Source organism: Euprymna scolopes, chromosome 1 (genome assembly GCF_053919585.1).
Source record: "Euprymna scolopes isolate OS-2025 chromosome 1, ASM5391958v1, whole genome shotgun sequence".
NCBI classification, from domain to species: domain Eukaryota; kingdom Metazoa; phylum Mollusca; class Cephalopoda; order Sepiida; family Sepiolidae; genus Euprymna; species Euprymna scolopes.
This window is the reverse complement of record NC_136482.1, coordinates 159,517,169-159,541,353: the sequence shown is the minus strand read 5'-3', so window position 1 is coordinate 159,541,353 and position 24,185 is coordinate 159,517,169. Positions and strand designations below refer to the sequence as shown.

Below are 24,185 nucleotides of genomic sequence, written 5' to 3'. Positions count from 1 at the left end.
TGCTAGTTTATGTATATGTTCATTTATTTATTTTTTGTTATTGTTAGTTTTAAAATTATTTTGTATCTCTATCCTACAGTAAATTTTATCCTGTGAACACAGTTGTTCGCTATTTCTCTCCTACAGTTTAATAGATGTTGGGGGTCTTTAAAGTAAAGGATAGCAAATTTTTCATGAAATTTAACCTAGATTTAAAATAGGTCAGTTCACTAGATATCTACACTCCTTGCTAAAACAGCACACACAAATGGGTCAACCGGGAATCAATTGGGCCTTTGTCCTCTAAGTGCCTGCTCATTGGCTGCTTATGAAGGGTGACGTGGAAACTAGAAAACTGATTGGCTTACTAAAAACTCAATGAAAGGTGCGTATATAAAAATGCAAGACAACCACAAAATTCTCGCATAAGCCTGAGGAATCCTAGCATGGATGAAATGCAAAATATTCTGTGTAGCTTAATTGCCATATTTTATAACTTATATATGACATCCATTGCTAGGTGAAACCAAAACTAATTCACTACAATTTTTTTATGTCGGATGCAGAAAAAAGATTTGAGCCCTTATATCACCGGCTTCACAGTCCTATTTGTAAATGCACATGAAAAGCTGAGGAAAAAAAAAAGACTAAAGAGTTTTTTGACAGTTTTATGCAATACAATGTCTAAAGAAATTTTTTTAAATATACTGTTAGACTTTGTCTTGGATTAAATAATTTCATAATACATTTCTGCATGAATTCACATTCTATTCTTTCTGTAGAACTGATTATGAATTGAACTTGATTGATTGTATGAAGAACTGAGACGAATGCTAACAAGACTTCAATATGTGACGTCGATAAATATTAATCATGAAAACTAACTCTGCTGTCCTTATTTACTTGCATTCCTCACAATGGAGGAGTTAGACGCAAGGTTAATTTTTAATGTAGAAAAAATCCATCTCCTCCATAAAGGGACACCCTAGGTTGGGACAAAAATAAAATCTTTAAGGATTTTTCCTTCATTGAACGAGGAGAGAAAAGAGACTACACTTTGATCCATGGCCAAAAAGGTTAGCCTCATATTTTGTTTTTGAACTCTTTTCTATGCTTTCAAATAATATTTTGTTTATTTTCCTTTTGCCATTTCAGCTCATATACCGAGCATTTGGAGGCACACAGAAAGGTCTTCCGTTCAAAGATTTATTATGTGGACTTGTCATCCTTACACGTGGAATGAGGGAGGAAAAAATAAAATGTAAGTTTTTTCTTTTTTTTTTTTTTTTTCTTTTTTTTATATCATCCAACTTTTATCAGGTTTAAACATTATCTTATCTGTCTTTTGTGTCTAAAAAGTTTTCTTTTTGAGTTTGGTTTCCCCTAGAAATGAATTTTTTTTTTTTTATGTGTGTGTATATGCGTGCATATGTCGGTGTATGTATGTATGTATATGTACTAGGTTGAGAAGAAAGTTCTTGGAAATGTTTAATTTTCATTTCAAATGATGAATTTTCAAATAAGTTCTCGTTATAATACCCTTACTTTATATATCATTTCAAAGAGTTTTTCGCTCCATCTAATCGTTTTAAATTACTAGCGTTTTAAAACAATTGTCTTTTCAGAACATTGAATACAAAAAAAAAAAAAAAATGTAAATAAATTTTCTCATTTTAATTCAAGCTAGGCTGAAAACAGCTCGTAATATCAACAAAGCGTTTGGCCCAGAAACCATTACTGAATGCACAGCACAATGGTGGCTTAAGAAATTTTGTGGTGGTGACAAGAGTCTTGAAGATGATGAGAATGGTGGTAGACCATCGGATGTTTACAATGATCAATTAAGAGCCTTAGTTAAACCAACCCATGCACAACTTTTTGAGAACTTATGAATTAGACGGAATATATATGATTTCCAGTCACTTGAGAGATTGGAAAGGCAAAAAAAAAAAACCTTGATAAATGGGTGCCTTATGAACTGGGTTGTGATTTGTAATGAAAAGTGGGTTCTTTACAACAACTGGCGACACTCAGTTTAGTGAGTTTTTTTTTTTTTTGGTCTTACTCTTGATTCTGCTGTCAAAAGTTCAACACCAACGTTCGACATTCTGCTGTCTAAAATCACAACTTCAAAATGTAACTCGCTGTTCACAAGACTTGCTTCTTCAACGTCCAAATCTAAACTTTCCAGTCTCTCAAAACTCGGGCTTTTTTATTCCTAACCAGAGCATCTCATTTGCATTTCACGTGACAAACTTGATAAACTCGTAGCCATATAAAGAGAACAGTGGCCAATATTTTTTCTTCATTCTTTCCAGCTGTAAAACAAATAACATTTTAGTGCTTTAATTTACATGAGTAAGCAGCTCTGTTGGCATTCCCCGGTAGAGGCACCTTAGGTGGTTGGCAATAAACTAACTTCTCCTCACTGAAAAAAACTGAGAAGATGGATCTACTAGAACTGAACAGCACCGTACCTTAGACCGACAGCAACAATGTCAGTGACAGGCGTTAATTTATTTCTTACAAATCCCAACATTACACGGGTTTAGTTATTTACATTTCAACTAAACCACAATAAAACCTAATCTGATGAATGTCTTTTAGGGACAAAACCCAGTATAACATTAAGATTTTGAGTAACTTTAAGAAAGTTTCTGGGTTTATAAAAGTGAAATTGTGTGTGTGTGTATACATTTCCCTGTCAATTTTCAGTCTACAGATTCGAGATTTGACATAAGGGGTGTTGAGATTTGGGAAAGTCTTTTTAATCGGTTTTCAAACAGAAATTTGGCTGTCAAAGTTCAACGATTTGACCTTTGAAAACTGTACCAAACTCCTCCACAAATTTTGGGTCTAAACACTTGTAATTTTAGATGTAGGTTACTTGGACATGAATTTATAGTTGTATTTCCCTAACTTACGATCTCTATACCACAGCCTATCTACCTGGATGTCTGTTCCTATTTACTTGCCTTCCCACGAGGGCAGAGTTGAACACAAGTTCGGTTTTTAATATGGGGGAAAATCCAACTCCCCAAAAAGGGGCACTTTGGATAGAAATAAAAATATTCTCAATCATGAAGGATTTCTTCTCCACTGATAGAGGACAGAAAAGGTGATGTGTAGCATCAGAACAGATACTACACTGTCATGACATATTTGGTGGGTTTCTAACTGTATTTTGTATAATTTTTTATTTAGTTTTTACTCGTTTTTCCATATTTTACATATTTAAGTCAGCTCTCCGCCATTTGTCTTGTTCACGCATATATTGATAAATACTGTATTTTCGAACCAATTAAACGTTTTAAAGTGAGTAAGACACCTAAAAAAACTTTTCCAGGTAGGTAGAAGAGTAACTTGTCTTGCCTTTGATAATATTTGTTATATTTTTTTTACATTTTTTACCACTTTTTCGTACCTATGTGGATTGTAATACAAATCTGTTTTTATTGTATCTATTTGATCTGTGTAGTGTAGGATACTAACTGGTGTCTTCTCTGCTGAAGCTTAGGTGGTTGTATCATTCTGTGTTGCTGATGATCATCATCCAGTGTGGCGGACTACCCCTTTTGTCCATTAATACAAATGAAGTGGTTTGGAAAAGATTTTATTAAAAAAAAAAAAAATTTTAAACCTGGAAAACTTCAGGTTCATTCAATCCGGTTGTTTGCAGGCCAAGAAGCCAAGACGCTCTCTAGTGGAAGTTATATGATTTCTTGACTCACGCTTTTACGCCCCCCCCTCCTTTTTGAGCACCCTCTCGGTGGCAGCCTCTTCACTATCTAACAATAGGCCTGTCTTTACTCACTGACTTAGTTATGCATTGTCGCTGCTTCCCCTAGTGGTTCATTTCTATCCAATTATGTTAATCTCTATGCTTGACTATCATTGGTATCCGTGAGTATTTTCAATCAGAATGATAGTTTTCCATCTTTCCTCCATCGTTCTCGTCTCTTACAACCTTTTTTCCTCAGCTATTAATTTGTCATTTCACTTGTTCATCTCTGATTCTTGCTTTTCCGTCTTTGTAGACTATCTAGTTAATCTAGTCTATATGTCTATAAAAATGAGAATGTGTTCATGTGAGGACGCTTCTCAATCTATATACTAAACGAATTTTTGATCTACGAACTTGCAATTTGGTATATAGAATATTCAGACAGGTGGAAAACTTTTTAATCGGTTATCTAGAAAAAAGGGCTGCAAAGGAGTAAAAAAAATGAAAAATTGGCAACTGAGGGTGATCGGATTTTTATCTCTTTTTTTTTTTTTTTAACTGTTTCACAATTGTGCATGCGCGGTCGTGAAACATGACATCTTCCTTGTGTTAAGAATAAGTAGGTTTGCAAACACTTTTTTAAAGATCGCATCGAGTTGGTCTAATGGTTATTGTAATTGACTCACTGTCATTAGGTTTTGGTTCAATCACAGCTCGAGTATTTTATTTTTACTTAGAAGTGAACATAATACTCGTATGCACATGTCTCCATTTTTTTATTTATTTATTTATTTTTTTTTTTCAAGTGAATTGCTTAGAAAAAACACAATACTCGTATGCACATGTCTTAGTTTCTTTCTTTTATAAGAATTCAATGTTACGTTTAATACCTCCGGTATTTCTGTTTTATAATAAATTAAAATTCTGAATTAATTAAAATATAATATTTATTACAGGCAATGCTGGGAGGCCTGCTACTATATTTATAAAACCCTCTGGGTCCTTATCTTGCTTGTATCTGCGCACGGTGAATAATGTCAGAAACATAATGTCATTGATGAAAACGGGGTGAGAGGTTCTTTATGTCAATGATATCTTATTAATGGGGAGAGAAAAGTGTGTGTGTGTGGGGAGGGGCGGAAAAGCATATAAAAATGAATGCTTATCAATAAATATATATTACTTGCAATTACTTGAAAATAGATGTCATAAACAATGAATGGTAGCTATGATAATTTTACAGATAGACTTGTCGACCTATGATCTTGTTGGGTCCGGATGACCCAACAGATTATTAGACTGGAAATAAAGTAACGATAAAGAGGGAGAGGAAGAGAGACTAAATGATAGTTGGCCAACTAAATATATATAATGTAATTCGATTGAAGTATACTTAGGTAATAAGTCATTTATATATATTCCATTAAAAACTATCGATAAGGAAAAATACAATTATTGGTTCCACTCCCAGTCGTCTGTTTGTTCGCACTTTTTTCAATAACCATGCCATGGATTTTTTTTTAAATTTTGCAGAAACATTAGTCATGGTGAAAGTAAATTTTTCACTCATGGAGAGGGACCTTGTATGCTCGGCTTGTTCTCTATTCTTTCTTGTTTTTAAATGCTGTTCGTATTTTGCAGGTTTCACTCTTTCTACTATGCTTCCTTTCAATATATATATATATATATATATATATATATATATATATATATAAAAAGGCAAATGCGGTGCGCGCATTTTTTGTATATCTTGAAAAGGTTTTTTTCGCCGACGGTCCGGGAGGGGGGTTACTATAGCTTAAAAGTGTTTATATACCCCCCAGATAAGCCTTAACTTAACACGCTAATCAATTACTCTCACTCATGGTCGAGACGGTTAAGTAGCTGGCTTTTGTTTCCACCTCTGCATCAAAGCTTCTGGGTTCAATCCCACCTCCCGACCAAAACTTTTTTTTTTCCTTTTACACCTTTAAACATCCGGGCAACGTTTTTTTATTACTTCGCTTATTCTTTAGTTTACACCTCCCCCCCATACACACAGGTTCGATCCGACAGGTTTATTTATGCCATTTTTTTCCGTTTTGGTTCTTCCGATTTTTTTAACATCTTTTTTTTATAATATTTAAGCAGGGTTATTACTTCTCCTCCCCCCCATACGCACACATACAAACACTCGGGCAACACCGGGTACCCCCCCCCCGCCTCCGCTAGTCTCCTGATAAATCCAATTATTCTGTTTAATAGAAAAACCATTTATTTGCATTTGTCATCATTTTGTTTCACTTGAATTCCATTTTACTTCATTCTATTTCTGATGATAACGTGATTTCTTTTTTGTATTTTTTTTTTTTTTTAAACAAATTGAGACGTTCTATTTACAACTCAAAACAATCTGCAATGCTGAAAGTTGATGCCAACCACTTTCGCGCGTGCACCTGGTTATAATCCTCTTTCTAACCTGATTGAAACATTAAAGAAATGCTATTTCATGCCAACTATTGACTCCATCTAGCGCAACTGCCGCAGTAAGAATCTAAAGTCATTGGCAGCGTAAGGATTATTTGAAGTGTGTAGAGTACAACAAGCTTATGTTTCGCACTTGCCAATAACCATTCAATAAGATGGATTATGTTTTCAACGGATTTTTTTGTTTTAACAAATTTGAATGATTAAAGTGAACTCCCACTACTTCTATTTGCAACAAAAGCAAACTTTTCTGCACTTTTGTTTTTTTTCTGTTTAGAATCTGTTTCATGCTTTGTAATTCTTGTAATTTAGAGCATTTCTCACCCACAGACCATTTTGCTTCTCTTATTTACCTGTATTATGTAACGGTAATATGCTAGAGAAATTCAGTGGCGCTATTATTTAGCAGGTGCATTATTATGGCATTGGTTATAATTGACAAGCTTTTTGCTCTAGGTTCTTCTGTTATCGATCCTGCATATGGCTTCAGACGCATTTGTTACCAATCCTTGGTAGGGCTGGGACACATATTACCAGCCCGTGGTAGGGCTCTGGCGCATCTGTTACCAGCCCGTGGTAGGGCTCTGGCGCATCTGTTACCAGCCCGTGGTAGGGCTCTGGCGCATCTGTTACCAGCCCGTGGTAGGGCTCTGGCGCATCTGTTACCAGCCCGTGGTAGGGCTCTGGCGCATCTGTTACCAGCCCGTGGTAGGGCTCTGGCGCATCTGTTACCAGCCCGTGGTAGGGCTCTGGCGCATCTGTTACCAGCCCGTGGTAGGGCTCTGGCGCATCTGTTACCAGCCCGTATGGTGATATATTTAAGTAAGAACAATATGTCTGAAATAAATTATAACGGTTTAAAATATCTTTTCAACAAGGCGACAATTTTTGTACTGACCTGATATTTCTAGCTTTTATTCCTTTACCCTATTTCCTAATACTGTCAATTACTCCTCCCCTTCCCCTGACGTCCTGCAAATGACCCAAAACTACATTCATTTGTGAGGCCCCACATTAATGTTGGAACCATGGGGGAGTGTGGAGTAATCTTTGTTACTAATGCTTCCATGTCTGCTCTAACTTGGGGTATTACCTTTCAAAGCCTTATCTTAGTTTTTAAATAAAAATTATCTCCGTTTATAAAATATATGTACAAAACAAATTCATTTACAAATTGTATACAAAACATGTACAGCTTAACCCTTTATGACCTGAATTCTGATGTAGATGATTAAAACAATATTTAATTTTAGATGGCGGTATACTGAATGTCAGCAATGGACAATTGCAATCTGGAGGTATATGGTATCTACCCAGATACTGAACTAATACGTACAAGCCGTGTTTGAATCAATTCCCACTTTATTTATGCCGTTATATTAATTTATTTACGACTGAATGAATTAGTTCAACCAGGTGATGAAGGGTTCGGCATGAAATTATCCAACAAGTGTGGACATGCTATAAAACTCAACAGCCAGTTACGTCAAATGAGAGCAAATGTAATATAACAAATATATGCAAATGAGAGCAAGTGTAATATAACAAATATATGCAAATGAGAGCAAGTGTAATATAACAAATATATGCAAATGACGATATGTTTCACACAACTATATGTTGGTAGTGTCTAATTTTGTTTTAAGATAGATGAGATAGATTTTCAGAACAAGCAAATTTTTTTATCTGTATTTTTTATTTATCTTTTTTCACCCCAAACAAGGTGTATTGCCGCTTGGATGTAAGGGACTAGTAATTCAGATGATGTATAACATGATACTGCTAGGAGTTTAACAGCAAGATGTCTGTTCACATTACATTTAAACATCTGCATGTTGGTACAGTCAGGGAAATAGGAAGGAAATTCAAAAGGCTAGCAGTCTCAGGAGAAAAACTATTAGAGCAGTAGGCTTCCCAGCATCCAGGGACCTAACCACTGAAGGGGTAGAATTTTGCTGCTTGTTGGGTTAATTAGACAGTTGAGGCACAGCTCTTATGAGTTTATCAGAGCACATTTCGTTAAGTGTTATAGAAGGGATGCAACACTACAGTGATGGGACAGAGGTTGGATTTTGACTGATAGTGTGGGGCCTGTTAGATTTGAGATTCTTTTTTGAACTGTCTAAAAAGGAGAGACCTGTGGTAGATGCACCAGTCGAGATGTTGCAACAATATTCCTTGCGTGGGTGAATGGTGGCTTTGTAGATGTATAGGATACTCTCAGGTGTGAGTAATTTTCTAGCATGGTAGAGGGAGCCCACTTTTTTGCAACAGTCTTGATATTGTACTCAATGTATTTGTTCCAATTCATGTTGCTTGTAAATGTTAAGCTGAGAAGTTTGAACGATGCGTTCTCAAATAGGGTGTTATTTGTCATGGTAATCGTTGGTCGAGAAGGTTCCTGGTAATTTTTATGAGAAAAGAAGCTTAGTCTTGGTAGCGTTAAATGTTACCATCTATTTACTATCCTGTCATTTTGTAAGGTTTTTGTCATCGCATCGGATATGTGTACATTCGTTTTTCCCTCAGGTCTATTATAGTGTGGTGTCATCAGTAAATATACCCATCTCGGACACAATTTTATCAGGAAAATCATTTATGAATATCGGCAATAATAAAAAAAAAAAATCTAAGGATCGATCCATGAGACATACCTACATTAATATCATGTTATTTAAACGTACAGCCATCAAAGACAACCAAGAATTACCTCTGGTCTAGGAAGGATATGATTGTCATGTATTCAGCCATGAATTTTATAGGATTTCATTTTTACGAGAAGCCCTTTATGCCAGATTTTGTCAAACACTTTGGATGTATCAAGAGCTACAGTCTTAGCTTCCCTTGCCTTTATCCAGTATATGGTATGTGTTCAGGGATGTTGCTTAAAATATCTGCAGTAGAACGGGCTTATCTAAATCCATACTGTGGATAGGAAAAAGTTTGGCATTAAGGAAGTGGTGGGCTAGTGCTTGATTGGTTAAAGATTTGTAACAAAGAGGAGGAGGAAGAGGCTGATGGGATGATGATTGAGCAGTTCTTTCGCCAGCTTTCTTGAAAACTGGTACCACAAAGACAATTTTTCAACTATCAGGAAGCAAGACTCTGCATGGCATTTGTTAAAGAGTTTGGAGAAGAGAGGGGCTAGCTCAGTGGAGGGTTTCTTAATCGAGCAGGGATGAGATCAGACCCACATACCTTGAAGATGTCTATAGGCTTTTTATCTTATCACAGACATGAGAAGGGGTAATTTTCAGATCTACAAGTGTAGTTACTGTCTGCAAAGGGAAATTTGGGAGGGAGTGATTTGTGGGGTCTAAGGTGGAGTTGAAGGCGAACAGCTGGGCAAGCAGGTTAGCCTTCTCTGTTACTGTGCAATTGGATAGTGGGGGAATTGCTGATTGCCCATTATTCATCACACTGTTATAAATTTTCCAGAAATTGCAAGTTCGTAATTCCTGTGATTCGATGCGTTTCCTGGTCATTTCCAATAAAGTATTTTGTAATTTTGAACAACAGCTCCTCAACTTGGAGTTGAGAATTAAGGGTAATTCCTACCAATATCGCAAAGTGATTGGCTTACCCAATTAGACTATGGTCACTCGTTACACAATTCTCAGGTATTGTCGTTAGGTACAAATCTAAAAGTAGGGCTTTCTGATCTTCACCATCTGGAAGGTGAATCGGGAATTTGACTGTAAGGGAATTTATTGATCGACTAGTTTTGATGCTATTAGCTTTTTGGGGGCTAGGAATAAGTGTAGTATATGTTCTGATACTAACACCTCGTATGTTCTTTCCTTTGTTGGTGAATGAGAGATGATTCTACACTGAGGAAAATTTTATTTTAGTCCCAGTTGAGTGCCCAGATCTAGAAGCTTGCTTTTCCACACATTAAAAAAAAAAAACTGACCATGTATCTAACTCTCCCATATTGGAACCGCAAGTAAATGGTTCCTGTCTTCATGGCATTTATGCCTTACCTCTATCACTGTGATCTTCATTACAACTTATAAATTTCAGTCAAAATTTTTTAAGCAGAAAAAAAAAAGTGGGGAAAGGAGATTGAAGAGTTTTTATTTTCCCTTTTCCTTCAAGTTAAAAACCTTATTTTACATATATTGGTCTTCCATTATCTGCCTGTCCTGGATATGACCTTAAACTATATCCAATGGTGAGGCCCCAGCTTGCCGGCTTTGGGGAGTGTGGAGCCACCCTTTAATTGCCATTCTTCCTAGGTCCACTCTGACTCGGAGTGGTAGTACCTGTTAGAGTCCATACTATGGGTTAAATAGAAACCGACTTGAGAAAAACAAATATATTCTATTAAAATATTGTTCTTCAAAATCACTGGATTCAGCATTAAATAACCTTTAAAGGGTTGATATGCCGTAAAACAAAAACAACCAACCCATCCATTATCTGCCACATTTTGCAACGTTCAATTTTTGCAAAGTCAGCTAAATTAAGAAAAAATTAAAAACTAGTTTTTTTTTTGTAACTTTACTAATAGACCACTGCATGGTTCATGTTATTTTGTTCCATGGATGATTTACGAAAATTCCGTTTGGGTTTTTGTATGGGCTTTCATACAAGCTCTTATGAAAATAATAATAGAGAGTGGCTAGCGGTAACCTCTGTTCTGTGAGAAAGCGCTGAAGAGATCGTCCCCTATTTGATTGCTAAGTTGGGTTTGTACTTTGTCAAAACAAAAAACAAACTTTCACAAGAAACACTCGTCTAGCTGTAAACACTATCAATAATTTCCCCCACTCTTTATCTGTGCCTAAACCTAAACATAGATTCCATGAACAAAGCTTCTTTCTTAGAACTGCATGCCTGTGGAATTGTCTTCCGTTTTCCTGCTTTCCGGCTGACTACAATATGGTTGTGTTCAAGTCTAAGGTAAATAAGTTCTTGATGAGCCGTTCCATATAAGTTATTAAATTTACCAAATTTTCATTACTAATGATTACTATATTGACCAACTTCTACTGTACACTCTTTAACCCTTATCCTTGAGTGGCCTCTGGGCCTTGATAATGTGGTGATGCCTTTGTAAAAAAAAAAAAAAAAAAAAAAAACAACAATGCTTCAAGCAGAACGTTCCCAAATATGAAATCAGTACATATCTTCGGACAGCTCTGGCTCTGATACAGATAGAGGATTGTCAGGAGTGAGGTACATCTACCTCCCCTCTATCTATTAAGCCCTAGTTTATTATAATCAATATAGAATATTAATTCTGTATTGATTATAATAGACTAGGGTTTCTCAACAGGGTCCGTACCACCCACCAGAAGGAGAGGGGCGTTACAAGACTTCAGTTGGGCGGTGGCCAAATTTATCATAGAAGGGGTCCCTGAGATCCTTTAGTGGGAGGGACGGTGAATGACTGAGAGCTCCAAGTAAGATTACTAGGTGTTTCTCAACCCATTTTCTTTGGGATTCACAATTCGTGTGGAAATTGATTGCATCACACTTATTTTTAATTGGAAAAATTAATTCAAGAATCATAACTCTGTAATGTTGACAAAACTGTATGAATATTCAATTATTTATTTTCACTTTAATTATGTATTGCCACTACTACTAACATTATTATGTAAGGATGCATCGGGGAGGGGTAGTAGTAGGTATCGGTGTTCTAGAGGAGGCGTTTGCTGAAAAAGCTTGGGGAAACCCTGCAATGGACGATTCCAGTTTTCTGTTTTATAGTTAGTTTTATTTCTTTTGAATGTTAATGTTGTGGCCCGAAAGAAAGACTTACCCATTATCAGTGAATGGGTAAGTTCTTGTATAGCACCTCTTTCTCTGGCGGTTACTTTGCAAGGGGGGGGGCTAATACCTTTTCGGATTAATAGTTAAAAGATCTGTGAATTTTTCCTTTCTGATTGGCGGCGTTCTGGAGCTGCTTAGGGTTGTTCAATGTTGAAAGTATCAGATATCGTATCAATGACTTCCTCTTTGTGGGGTGCATAGTTGGGATCATTCAACAGCTGCTTTCTTATTTGGTTAAGGTGTTTTTTTTTTATGTGTTAATTTAGGACTTTGAATGATATACACCATATTTCTGATTCTTTTGTCTATTGTTCCCAGAAAGACGTGCCGTTTTTGTAAATTTTGTAGAAAACTTTTTCTTCTGGGTCATAGCGATTTTGGATACAATAGAGGTCCTTCTCAATTTTGTTTGCTTTAGCAATAGTTTTTCAAATACAGGTCTTATCTTTTGCTGGAACATAAGCTTTGCTGGGGATACTACTAATAGTGTATTAGGGGTATGTGTGGGCCTTTAGAAACTGCTGCAGCATCATTTTTATGTCTTGTGCTTTTTCAAGTGCTCATTTCAAAGTGTCAGAACATTCTATCTGCCCATTTGGTCACTGGTGGTACTGGGGAGTTGTGACTTGTTTTATTGGGAAAGGCTATCAGAACTCCTTTTAGGTCTGTGTGATTAAATTGAGTCCTGTTGTCACTTGCTAAACAGTTTACAACTCCAAACCGGGCAAATAGTTTATAAAAGAAATTAATAACTACTTCTGTAGTGGGTCTGTTACATCTGAGCACTCCTGGCCATTTTGTGCAGTTGTCCACCACCATTAGGTAATACCAATTCTCCAGTGACTCTAGAAATTTATATGAATTTTAGACCAAGGTTGGTTTGTTTCGAGCCATGGCTTAAAAGTGATTAGGGATGCCTTTGCCATCCACTCACAATCTTTGCATAAGTCAACCATTGCTTTGCGGTCTTTATCAATCGTTGGCCAGTATATGTAACTATGCACGAGGCTCTTCATTCTGTTTAGTCCTGAGTGACCCATATGAAAATTTTTCAGTATCCTTTCTTTTGTAATGCTTTTGGTATGATGACGTTCTCACTGTATAATAAGACATCATCACACACAGAAAAACTTGTCCTGTATTTGCTGTTCTTTATTTGTGACTAGCAGGGGTGCCCGGCGTTGCCCGGGTGTTTGAAATAAAAGAAAATATATATGAAGTGGTAGTAGGTAGGCAGGCTTGAACCCATGACACAAAGGCGGAAAAGAAAGTGAAAGAAAAGCTAAGATCTTACCACTACGCTACGAGGCGAGAGGAAGTGAAAAGCATTGAAATTTAACAATTAAAAAGTTGACTTACAGAAATGAGGTTGGCTGCAGGCCAATTTCTGCTTCCCTACGATTTTGGGGAAAACCAGCTCTCCAAATGAACAGCAATTATTTTAGATTACGGGTTTCCCCCGACAGTGACTGTCTTTAAGATGTCTCAGCCACAAAGGTCAAGTGAGTTCATTTGCGTCGATTAGTTTTACATTATTCATACGAAAAAGGCCAACAAACACACGAAAGGACGGAATAGGGGGAATTTTATAAAAGTCGATCAAGATAAATGTAGAGACGACGTCCGTTTTAAAATCGTAGATATTATGACCTAGGGAGTATATAAAAAGTTTTAAAAAATAGTAACCCTCTCGAGACCCCCCCCCACACACAAAAAAAAGCCTTTTGTGGACATACAAAAACGCATGCGCCACTTTTGTCTTTTATTTATATATAGATTTTCTGTTTTGCAGCACTAAAATTCATTTTTTTATGCTTCACATTTAATTTCATGCAGTGTGGTCTTTATATATATATATATATATATATATATATATATATATATAACTTGTCTGCACATTATGGCTTTAATTCTACTATTGATTTGTAAGGAAGCACTTACCGAGTCCTTAAGAAGTTCACTCTGTCTTGGGATCAACCTTGAAAGTCCGTCCATATGTTTGATCTGCTTGGAGTGCTTTAATTTGAAATTCTAGCTCTTGGAAAACTATGGAAAGTAAACAAGTAAAGTGATCGACCATAGTCAAGGACGACCTAAAGGCTTTTTATTTACTTGCTACTACAGAGAGTGAAACGATAAAATTGTTGCCATAGAAAAGATGAGATTCCATTTCCGTTTGATAAAAAACAGGGGTTTTTTTGTTAGCTAGTTGTGTACAAATCCAAAGAGCTATAGGAGCCTTCTATCATGTCTGAAAGTGATACAATGTTCAACAAGCGAGATCGGAGATGTGCCACTGTACAACTCGTGCTCTCTATCGATTATGACAACAGGACCATTGCCAGCACCTTAAAAATGCAAATCCGGACAGTTCAATGCTTGAGGGAACAGCCCAACAAAGTTTCTAGCCATGGTTATGGTCTTTGGTATGGTTTCAAGTGAGGACCACATCATGCCACCTCGCATATCTAGCACATACAGGTACACTTTGGTGTTGAAAGTCAACACCAAAGTGTGCCTGTATGTGCTAAAGATTGTGATCCCCTGGTGCAATCAAGTGTGCACTGGCAGACCCTGGGTGTGGCAGCAGGACTCTGTGCCGGCGCACAAGTCCAAAGAAACTCAGGCTTGGCTTCAGAAGGAGTGCTACGACTTTGTACCCTTCTCTCAGTGGCCCTCCTCCTCCATCCAACCTGAATCCACTGGACTACTTTGTTTGGTCATACGTCGAGAACATCACTAACATGACCTCCCACAACACCAAAGCCAGCCTGATCGCTGCTATCTGCTGTGTATTCACTGAGCTCTCGCTGGCGCTTGTGGAAAAGGCATGCGCCCAGTTCCGGACCCGTATCAAGGCGGTGATGGCGGCTGAAGGCGACTACATTGAATAGATGTCAGCTCTACTACATAATCAACTTACCTGAATTGATTTTTTTTTTTTTTTTTTTTTTTTTTTTTTGCAGTAAAAGTTTTAAAATAAAGCTGTAGTGTTGTATTCTTTTTTTTCTTTTTTTTTTTTTTTTTGCAGTAAAAGTTTTAAAATAAAGCTGTAGTGTCGTATTCTTTTTTTTTTTTTTTTTTTTTTTTTTAGAGTGACAATTGTTCCACCCTATACAACATTGAGCTGTAAGGTAGAGCACTACTCTTTTCTCAGAATCACTCCACTTACCCTTGATAATGATGTATATTTAAGCAAGAAACATCAAGTACCATTTTTTAAGTCTTTGGTATGTCTCAACAGACATTTGTACTACGTCATCCCATTAGCAAATGCTCTAATAGGTATATCAAATTGAATGTATATAAATTTTTGATCTTAAAAGATTTCCAAAGTTAGTCACACCATCTGGAAAATGCAGTTGAGTGTTTGAGGACAGCACAGTGTACCTTCACATCTGTGGCTTGGTGTTTTGGTTAAGAGCAACGTGTAGTATCTATTTAGATACTACACTTTATATTTTTTGTCCTCGGTCAGTGAGAGAAATACTTCTAGATTGAGGCAATTATTTTTTGTTCCAATCCAGAGGGCCCTGGATTTTCTGCCATAATAAAAACTGATATTTTGTTTAAAGTACAATCCCTGGCGTCCATCGCTAGTTCCCGTCATTCTGAGTGGAAAATTTTGAATATATAACCTGTCAATTAATGCAGAGTTCTTATTCCTCTCGAACAATGGCGTATGAATTTCAATAGTTGATACAAAAACTGTTTAAAAAAAAATTGTTTTAAAGGGAAACTGATGCATAGTTGAGAGCAACTGAACAAAAGATGCCAAAGATGGAGAAGGAAAAAAAAAAAAACAGATAAAAAAAGACATTAAATCCAAAGTAGAAACATTAGTGATTAATTAACTGTTTTTTGAGACAAGAACCTCTTCTACTTAATGGAGCAATCTGATTGTCTTGTGATTTCTATAAATATACAAATGGTGATTGATTAAATGGAACATTGATTGAAATAACTCTTTGCCAACATATATATATATATTTTTTTTTTTATCTTTGTTTGGCAGCCATTTTTTCCTAACTCTGCTTAAGGCAAGAAAATCTTGTTTCTATGCTTAAAACCTTTTACTGTTTATTTCTGTTTTCTTCAAATATATTTATATTGCTTTTATCGTTGTATGTTTTAACAGTGTCAAGTGAATTCAGGAATTTTAAAGACTATTAACAAGAATTATTTCAAAAATATTTTAACTTCGATATTCTTAAGGGGGTGGTGACCTAACGGATATTTATGCGATCTGTTCTTTGCTAATCAAAATGCTAAGCCAAATCCACTGTTACTATATATATATATATATATATATATATTAGCAAAAGTACCCGTCGTTGACTGGGTTCAAAAACAGCCTACAGAAAATGGACTCTGATTTATGAAAGTATGATAGGTTATGAAAAGGAAAGCTTGTAAAAAGATAGCTTCGAATTTGGGGGTATCAAAACCAAAGCAAAATATGATGAAAGCAAAAATAAAATAGATAAACCCCATAATTTATTATACCATACCTGTTCACACTGAAACACTTATCAAAATATTCTGTGGATCTATATTAAAAAAACTTGTTAAACTTTGTGACATATTTCCATTCTATGGAGGTTAGGCGCGAACGAACACCCCATAATTTTATTATACAATATTTCTCCAAACTGAAACATAATTATCAAAGTATACTTACGCAGATAGATATGAAAGGTCTTTATTAAAGTTTGTGCCTACTTCCGTTCTATGGAGGCCAGGCGCGAACGCAGACCTCACAATTTTATTATACCATCCCTATTTAAGTTAAAACATACTTATCAAAGTATTCTTATGTACATCTATATCAAAAACACTTTAAAACTTTTTTTTTAAATTATAAAAAAAAAAAATTTTTTTTTCCATACTTTGTGGACCAGGCACATATGCAGACCCCACAATTTTAATGAATCATCATTATACCAGATCAAATACCCATTCCTGTGTCTCGATACATCTATCATTATATGTGATCAGTTTTCTATAATAATCAACCATATAGGAGCCTATTCGTGACCAGACACACACACACGTTCAGCTTTATATATATATATAAATTTATTTTTTTTTTTTTTTCCAAAAAGTGTAAACATCACTTTCCTCCAAATTTGGGTGAAATAAAAAATTGGACAATAGTGAATTTTTAGCAGCAGCAATGGTAAATCTCCACTCGCACATTTTGCCATATCGAATGATTGTGAGGATAACATTCAGGATGAGAATAGTTGTCCAAATATAATTTTATAGATGTGTTTATGCATTTTTATAAATAACTGTGCTTTGGTTACTACTTCTAACTGGTGCTACCAGATCAGGCTGTCTGAAGATATTGGCTTCCTGAGACGAAATGCATCTAATATTGATGCTTTTTGTTTTTCTACTTCCTTTTGCAAAACTTAATTATGTTCTGCAAAAACTAAACCCACCCCCCACCCCACCTTATCCTTCTTCCCATTTTCCCTTTCCCTTTCTATCTTCCCCCACTTCCTGATTGGTTTCTCAACTTAAAATGTACCAAACATTAATATTGTAACCCTTTTCCCTCTCCCATTGCAAAACTCATTCATTTTCTGCAAGGGCAGGGAATAAAAACGATAAAATCCACTACAAAACAACAAACCAAACACTACAAACTAACAATTGAAGATACAAAGAGTTTGAAGAATAAAAATCTTCTATAAAATAACTGGATGCAACATGAATACTATTTCCAAAATAACTGGCTTCGGCATTAAATGACACGAAAAGGGTTGATATATTGTAAAACCAAACAACCAAACCAAACTCTACAAATAAATATTTAAAGATATAAAGAACTTGAAGCATAAAACTGTTTCCAAAATAACTGGATTCGGTATTAAATAACGCGAAAAGTGTTGATATGCCGTAAAACAAATATCCAACCTAACCTAACCAACTACTAAGCTTGAAGCAACATTTTCTTGCATTTGTCACATAAATCATTTTTGTTGCATACAAGCATCTGGAGATTCCATAAGGTCAGTCAGTCTATTGCAATTTATTATGAAATATCATTTTTGTTGAGAAATATTTAATCTTTCTTAGTCAGTTAAGGAGAAATCTCTTTAGACTGAGGCAATTTGTATATTTGTTTCGATTCAGAATACCTTTTTTTTTTTTTTTTTTTTTTTTTTTTGAGGACCTGAATTTTTTTCTCACGTTAAAGCCGACTTTGTGTCTAACTTTGCCTTCATAAGGAGGTAAATAAATATCTTTCAAGAATAGTCTTAATTTTTTTATGTTATATGCCAACACAGAGCTTTTATGGCTCCAAACTCCCAATACCTTGTGCTATAACTGAACCAAACTGTTAACCTTCATTTTTGATTTTTTTTTCCCCCCCAAAGGTCATCTTGTTACTGGCCAGAGTTCAACTATAGATAGCAAAACCCAAAATAGTTGTCGATTTTCAGCCTCATTATCCTTTGGCTATTTCCCTCTTTGATGATAGAAAATAATTACTTTTATTCTGTTCAGGTTATGTACATATGTACATTTGTTTCTGGATTCGGCATGGTCAGAATTATTGATTACTTTCCTTTTTTTTTTTTTTTTTTTTTTTTGAAGTTGAGGTATATTCCACAGAGACGGAGATGTACAGTAGTGACTACGTATCCCCCTCTGTTGGATGTATGCTTCTTAAAGCAGTTAGTGGTTTTGGATTTGCACGAAAAAAATGTCTATGCTGTTACAAAATAATGAATCCATTGTTTTATGGCTACATCAATGGAAAAAAAAAAAAAAAAACGCAATAAAAACAAAAAGTGGTGAAAAATAAAGAGTGGAAGGAATAAGTGTCAGCTATTTGTTTGGTTTAAAGAAAAAACAAAAAAAAAACTATTAAACTAAACATATCTATAAAATGCAAATTCTTTAAACGTTATTTTCATTATCATTATTTTTTAATTTATTTTTTTTTTTTTTTGACAAGACATAAAATATAAATATAAATCCAGGCTTGAGATGTTCAAAGTCGGGACTAATGAATACAATGAGGTTGTTAGATAGTACTCGATAACAAGAGCAAAATATTTTAATTTTTTTTTTTTTTATGGCGTGGAATGGTTCAGGGTTGCCTGACGAAGTCTCATTGACAGAAACAGATGGCTGTTTGTAGCGACCAAATGTAATTGTTTACTTTCGAATAAATAAACAATATATATATGTATGTATTTTTAAGAAATGGAGTCGCACATTTTAGAAAACTTTTTTTTTATATATAAATTTAAATGGGAACATTAGAAAACCTGAAAATGTTACGAAATGATAAAATCATTATTTTTTTGTCGTTGTTAAAGTTCGATTTTTTGCCAATAACCTGGTTTTATCAAGGAGAGGATTAGTCCGATTTAGCTTTTTTTTTTTCTTTTTTTTTTCTGCATAGTTATTATAGGAGATCGAAGCCTCTCTAAGAAAAAGACATCTTGTGCCTGTGCTGATTTAAATCTGTGTGTAATCGCTCGGTTTAAGTGCAAAATTTAAGAACTGGAGAGTCACACATTGCAGAAAACATTTTTTTCTTATAAATTTAAATGAGAACATTTGAAAACCTGAAAATGTTTTGGAATGATAAAATCATTTTTATTTACTTTTTTGTTGTCGTTAAAGTCCGAATAACCTGGCTTTATCAAGGAGAGCACTGGTCCGATTTAGTTGTTGCATGAATTTTTGTTTTCCTCGACATATCTTCCAACCTCTACCTCCAACTATCTCATTCCCTCTACTGTTACTACTTGTTTTTCTACATTACTTCCTTGAACATGTTTCGCTAGATTTTTAACCTCAATTTCTTAACGGGAAAGTCGTTCACAGGATCTAATTTTTGAAGGAGAAATTCCTTTACTTTGTAACACATTCCATGTATTATCTTATTGCGTTGTTTTCTAAAACTCTGTTCAGCATCCACATGTCCTCAGAAGTTCTGGTAATGTTGCTAGAGTTCTGTGCATATGAGTAAATCGGGGTTTGTGCTAATATTTTCATCATTACGCAATCCTTCATAGCTGAAGATAACTAGTCAGGGTCTCACTACTTTGTCCTACGGTGTTGTAACATTCCACACTTAGTGTGGAAAGTTTTCCCACAAGTAGTGCATTGGTAGTTGCCTTTGGTAATGTTTTTGTTCAGACCTGACCTTTATTTTTGCCTCTATTTCTGCCTTTCCTTTGTGAAGGCTACTGCGCCCGCAATTTCAATCTCCTGCTAGTCTTCCCAATTTTTCGTGTTCATATTCATTGCCTTTAGGTAGCGCTTTATCACATCCTTGTAGCAGAGTTTCTGCCCACCAATCTTTCTGTACTCATTTTCCAATTGTTCATACAATAGGATTTTTGCAATGCAATTCTTTTCCATTCTGGCCACATGTCCAGTCCATCAGTTGTGTGATGGCGAGTACGGCTAATATTTTAATCTGAATGTGATATAATACTTATCATTGTTGGCTTGACATGCTGGATAAAAAAAAGTGTAACTATGAAATAACTTTCTCTAATACTACATTAATTATACTAATAACATTAATACTACATTAATTATACTAATAACATTAATACTACATTAATTATACTAATAACATTAATACTACATTAATAATACTAATCCGTCCAGCACGTCTGTAGCCGAGATTGAATTCACTAGAAGAGTTTGTAGTGTAATTCAAATCTTGTCAGTAGCCGAGTACTTGATGCTTTGCCAGGGTTATCAAGGGTATTTTTTATCGTGATGCCAAAAAGAAAGTCCCACCTACCTTCAAGAGAAAGATAGACCGCGCCAGTTTCTTAACCTGGTATTTTACCTCGCTGTAATAATATTACTAATACTATACTAATGCTACACTTAGGAATAGTATGAACCCATATCTTTGCTTACTTATGGCTGAAATAAGTGTCCATTAGACTCCCAAGCCTCGATTGGGGAAACTAGTTAAAAAAAAAAAAAAAACCCTCTCAAATTTATTTGTTTGAGCCAATGTTGTTTGCATTCTTCTCGGATTTCTACTTTTTCGCTGGACTTGTGTAATGCCAATTCGGAAGTGGTGTTGAAGATTTTTCAACCCTTAGGGCATAAATAAATTTCAGGAAGATGTTCTTTAGTATTCCAAACAGAAATTTTGTCTTTCTTTCTGTCTATCAATCTATCGTTTTTATATACTAAGCATTGTTTTAATATACTATTTTATCTCTCTCATATATATATATATATATATACACACACACACACACACACATATATATATCCAGAATAATGAAATGAAATATATCTACTGATATGCAAATCCAGTGATTATCTTATATAACCAGCAGTGAAACGAAGGAAACATGTTTGCATGTGACTGCGACCTAATACCTTGGAAGGACTACAGGACGTGATGTATCTCTTTACCTCCTTATTATCAGGAATTTCCACTTCAAGATTTAACATTCATTTTGGATTTAAAGTACAATATCCTTGTTTTTTTTTTGTGTGTGTGTGTCAATATCCATTCCCTCATTCTATGTATCTAAAATGTTTTAAAAACTTTAATTTTCTATGTTTATTGCTTTTAGCAAATAAGGTGCAAACCAATAAAAACATTTGCTAATATTTTTCCTCTGAAGAGATGCATAAGCATCGAAAACTCATGGGTTAAGGAAATAGGTTTATTCAATTGTAGTCTTTGTTTTCAAACAATAAAAAATTCTGTATTTGAAGATTAACTTTTCAAATCATAAAATTTAAATACATAAATTTTGATATATATAAACAATATTTTAAAAAGTAGATTTTAATACTTATTTTTAAACTCATGTGCTTTGAACTTATCTGAACTCATTAGTATAGGGATAATAACTACTGCCAGTAGAGTTATCCAAACCCATTCTCGAAGTCAACCTTGTCTTTGTAGATCGGCATTAAACCCTCAGACTACTAGGAATTAGTACGAGAAGTAAGGGAATCAATTTCTATTAATACCGATTAGGTGGACATAAGCAGTAAACGCTCGGATAGTATTACAACAGACATTGCAATTCGTCAACATAAACTTCTAATTTTTAATTCCCTAAAGAGGGCTCACTTTTACACATGCAAACTCCCACGTTATATATATATTTCTGTAGAAATATATTTTCTTATATATATCAATCCTTATTTAAGAAGCTGAATGTAATTACAGAGCAATATAGAGAATAAATGACAAAAAGTTGTATTCCAAAATTTATGATGTTGACCATCTTATAATTTATTCCTTTAATTCAGTTGACTTGTACAATTCTTGACAGTATCTGTTTCGTAGCGCAAAATCAATCACTTAATTATTATATCAATTAGTTAATCTCTTATGCCCTTAACTCATAGAAGAAATAGCAACAATCAATCTGTCAAAAGGAATTGAAGTGTGATTTGACATGATTAAAATCCGAAAATTTGAAGAGACTGCAAATACCTTTTTATTTTTCCATTACGCCATATTGAATTATATATATATATATATATATATATATATATACTAGTGATGGAACGATTCCAATATTTTTCCCTGATTCCGATACAATTACCGATTTTGATTCTTTATAAATCTCTAATTATTTAACTAGATTATTTTCCCAGATTTTTGAAAAAAAAAAACAAAAAAAACTTGTTAAATATGCAGATATTTTCCTAAGCATCAAAATGCTATTGTGGAGAGTGAGCTATCGATTTTAGCTTTACTGATATTATAAAATCAATAAATATTTATTTTATCATTATTACCAGCAATGAAAGATTTTACTTTAAACAAAATCAAATAGAAAAGACAATTAAAAGAATCGTTTTGGCATCGGAAAATAGGAATCGATTTTCCCAATACCGATTCCGAGACCCCCAAATCTTCTGATTTTTTTTTCTGATTCCCGATTCCGATTAATAGTCCCAACAGTCATGTTTTTTTGGACACAGGTCATCTAGATTTTCTGTTTTACAGCATATTCTCCTTTTTTGTTATTTCAGCATTTATGGCATAAAAGATCTCTGCAATGACATCCACCCGTTTTATCTGTTGATGTCATTCGTGGCATTCAGTATGCACATGGACAAATTAGATAACAAATAAGCACTATCCACAGATCTTTAATAGTAGGCTGTGTATATATATATATATATATATATATATATATAATATGACATAAAAATTCAGAGATGGCCTAACAAATGAAAAATTATTTGCAACTTCTCTCCCAATCTTTGGATTTTGTAATCATGCTTTTATTTTCTTTGGAAATGGATAAATGCTTTTCTTCTGATGAGTTAAGGGCGGAATAAATTCAAGAATTGACATAACAATTATATGAATGATTCTGCGCTATGAAACAGGTGCTCTCAAGAATTGTGCATGTCAACATACTTAAAAAAATAAATAAATGGTAAGATGGTCAACATCTTGAAATTTGGAATATACTTTTGTCATTTCTTTGTATATGCTCTATAGTCACATTGAGCTTTATAAATTAAAGGATTTGACTTGATGAATAGTGAAATATAATTAGATAAACATATTTCCCCATAAATATATTTGAGAGAGAGAATCATCCGCATAAAGTATTGTTTCACGGTATCACAGCTCATCCGTGTGACTAGACAAGCAACTACTTCAAGCCAGGATCAAAACTCAGCCGCCCAAATGACAGTCGGCAGTTCTAACCGTTATGCTATTCGGCTGTTGCTATGCTGGTCTGTGAATTAACGTTTTGACATTGTCCAACTGCCTAAGTTCAATTTGTTTACACAAAGAGCATCGCCTAATACGTTAATGGAAGTTTGTATATCACTTCCCAATATGCTCAACCCAAGATAGGTCTATATGTATAAACAAAAATATGAAAATTAAGATGGAAATGAATATATCTGAAATGGTAACTGCAGATTAAATGTAATGAAAACCGGATTTAGGGAGTGTAGCTTCACTGCTCAATTGCTGTTACTCACGATATTCATATGATACATCCTCGAATGTCAATAAGTCTGAGGCATTTTTCAGTTGGGAATGGCCTTGCATCTGTTGGGCTAAGGTATGCTTCTGAGCAGTTCTAGGCAATCCACCCTCCCAAGTTTTACATTTTCTCTTTGAGAGGGGGATTAGTTTATTGCTAACTCCTGAGGGGTCTATACTGGGGAATGCTGACAGGATTTCTCAGACAATTTTGTGGACCAGAGTGCATCTCCCATTTAGTGCTGG

The 24,185-nt window shown here is 34.8% G+C and overlaps 1 protein-coding gene across 1 annotated transcript in view; it reads left to right on the top strand.

The window, feature by feature from the left end:
- LOC145276906 (ubiquitin carboxyl-terminal hydrolase 32-like) overlaps positions 1-24,185 on the top strand; it is a 477,530-nt gene that overhangs the window by 266,745 nt on the left and 186,600 nt on the right. The window contains exon 3 of the mRNA XM_080128370.1: positions 1,135-1,240. Within this exon, the coding sequence (XP_079984496.1) occupies positions 1,135-1,240 (106 nt within the window). The remainder of the gene's footprint in view (positions 1-1,134; positions 1,241-24,185) is intronic.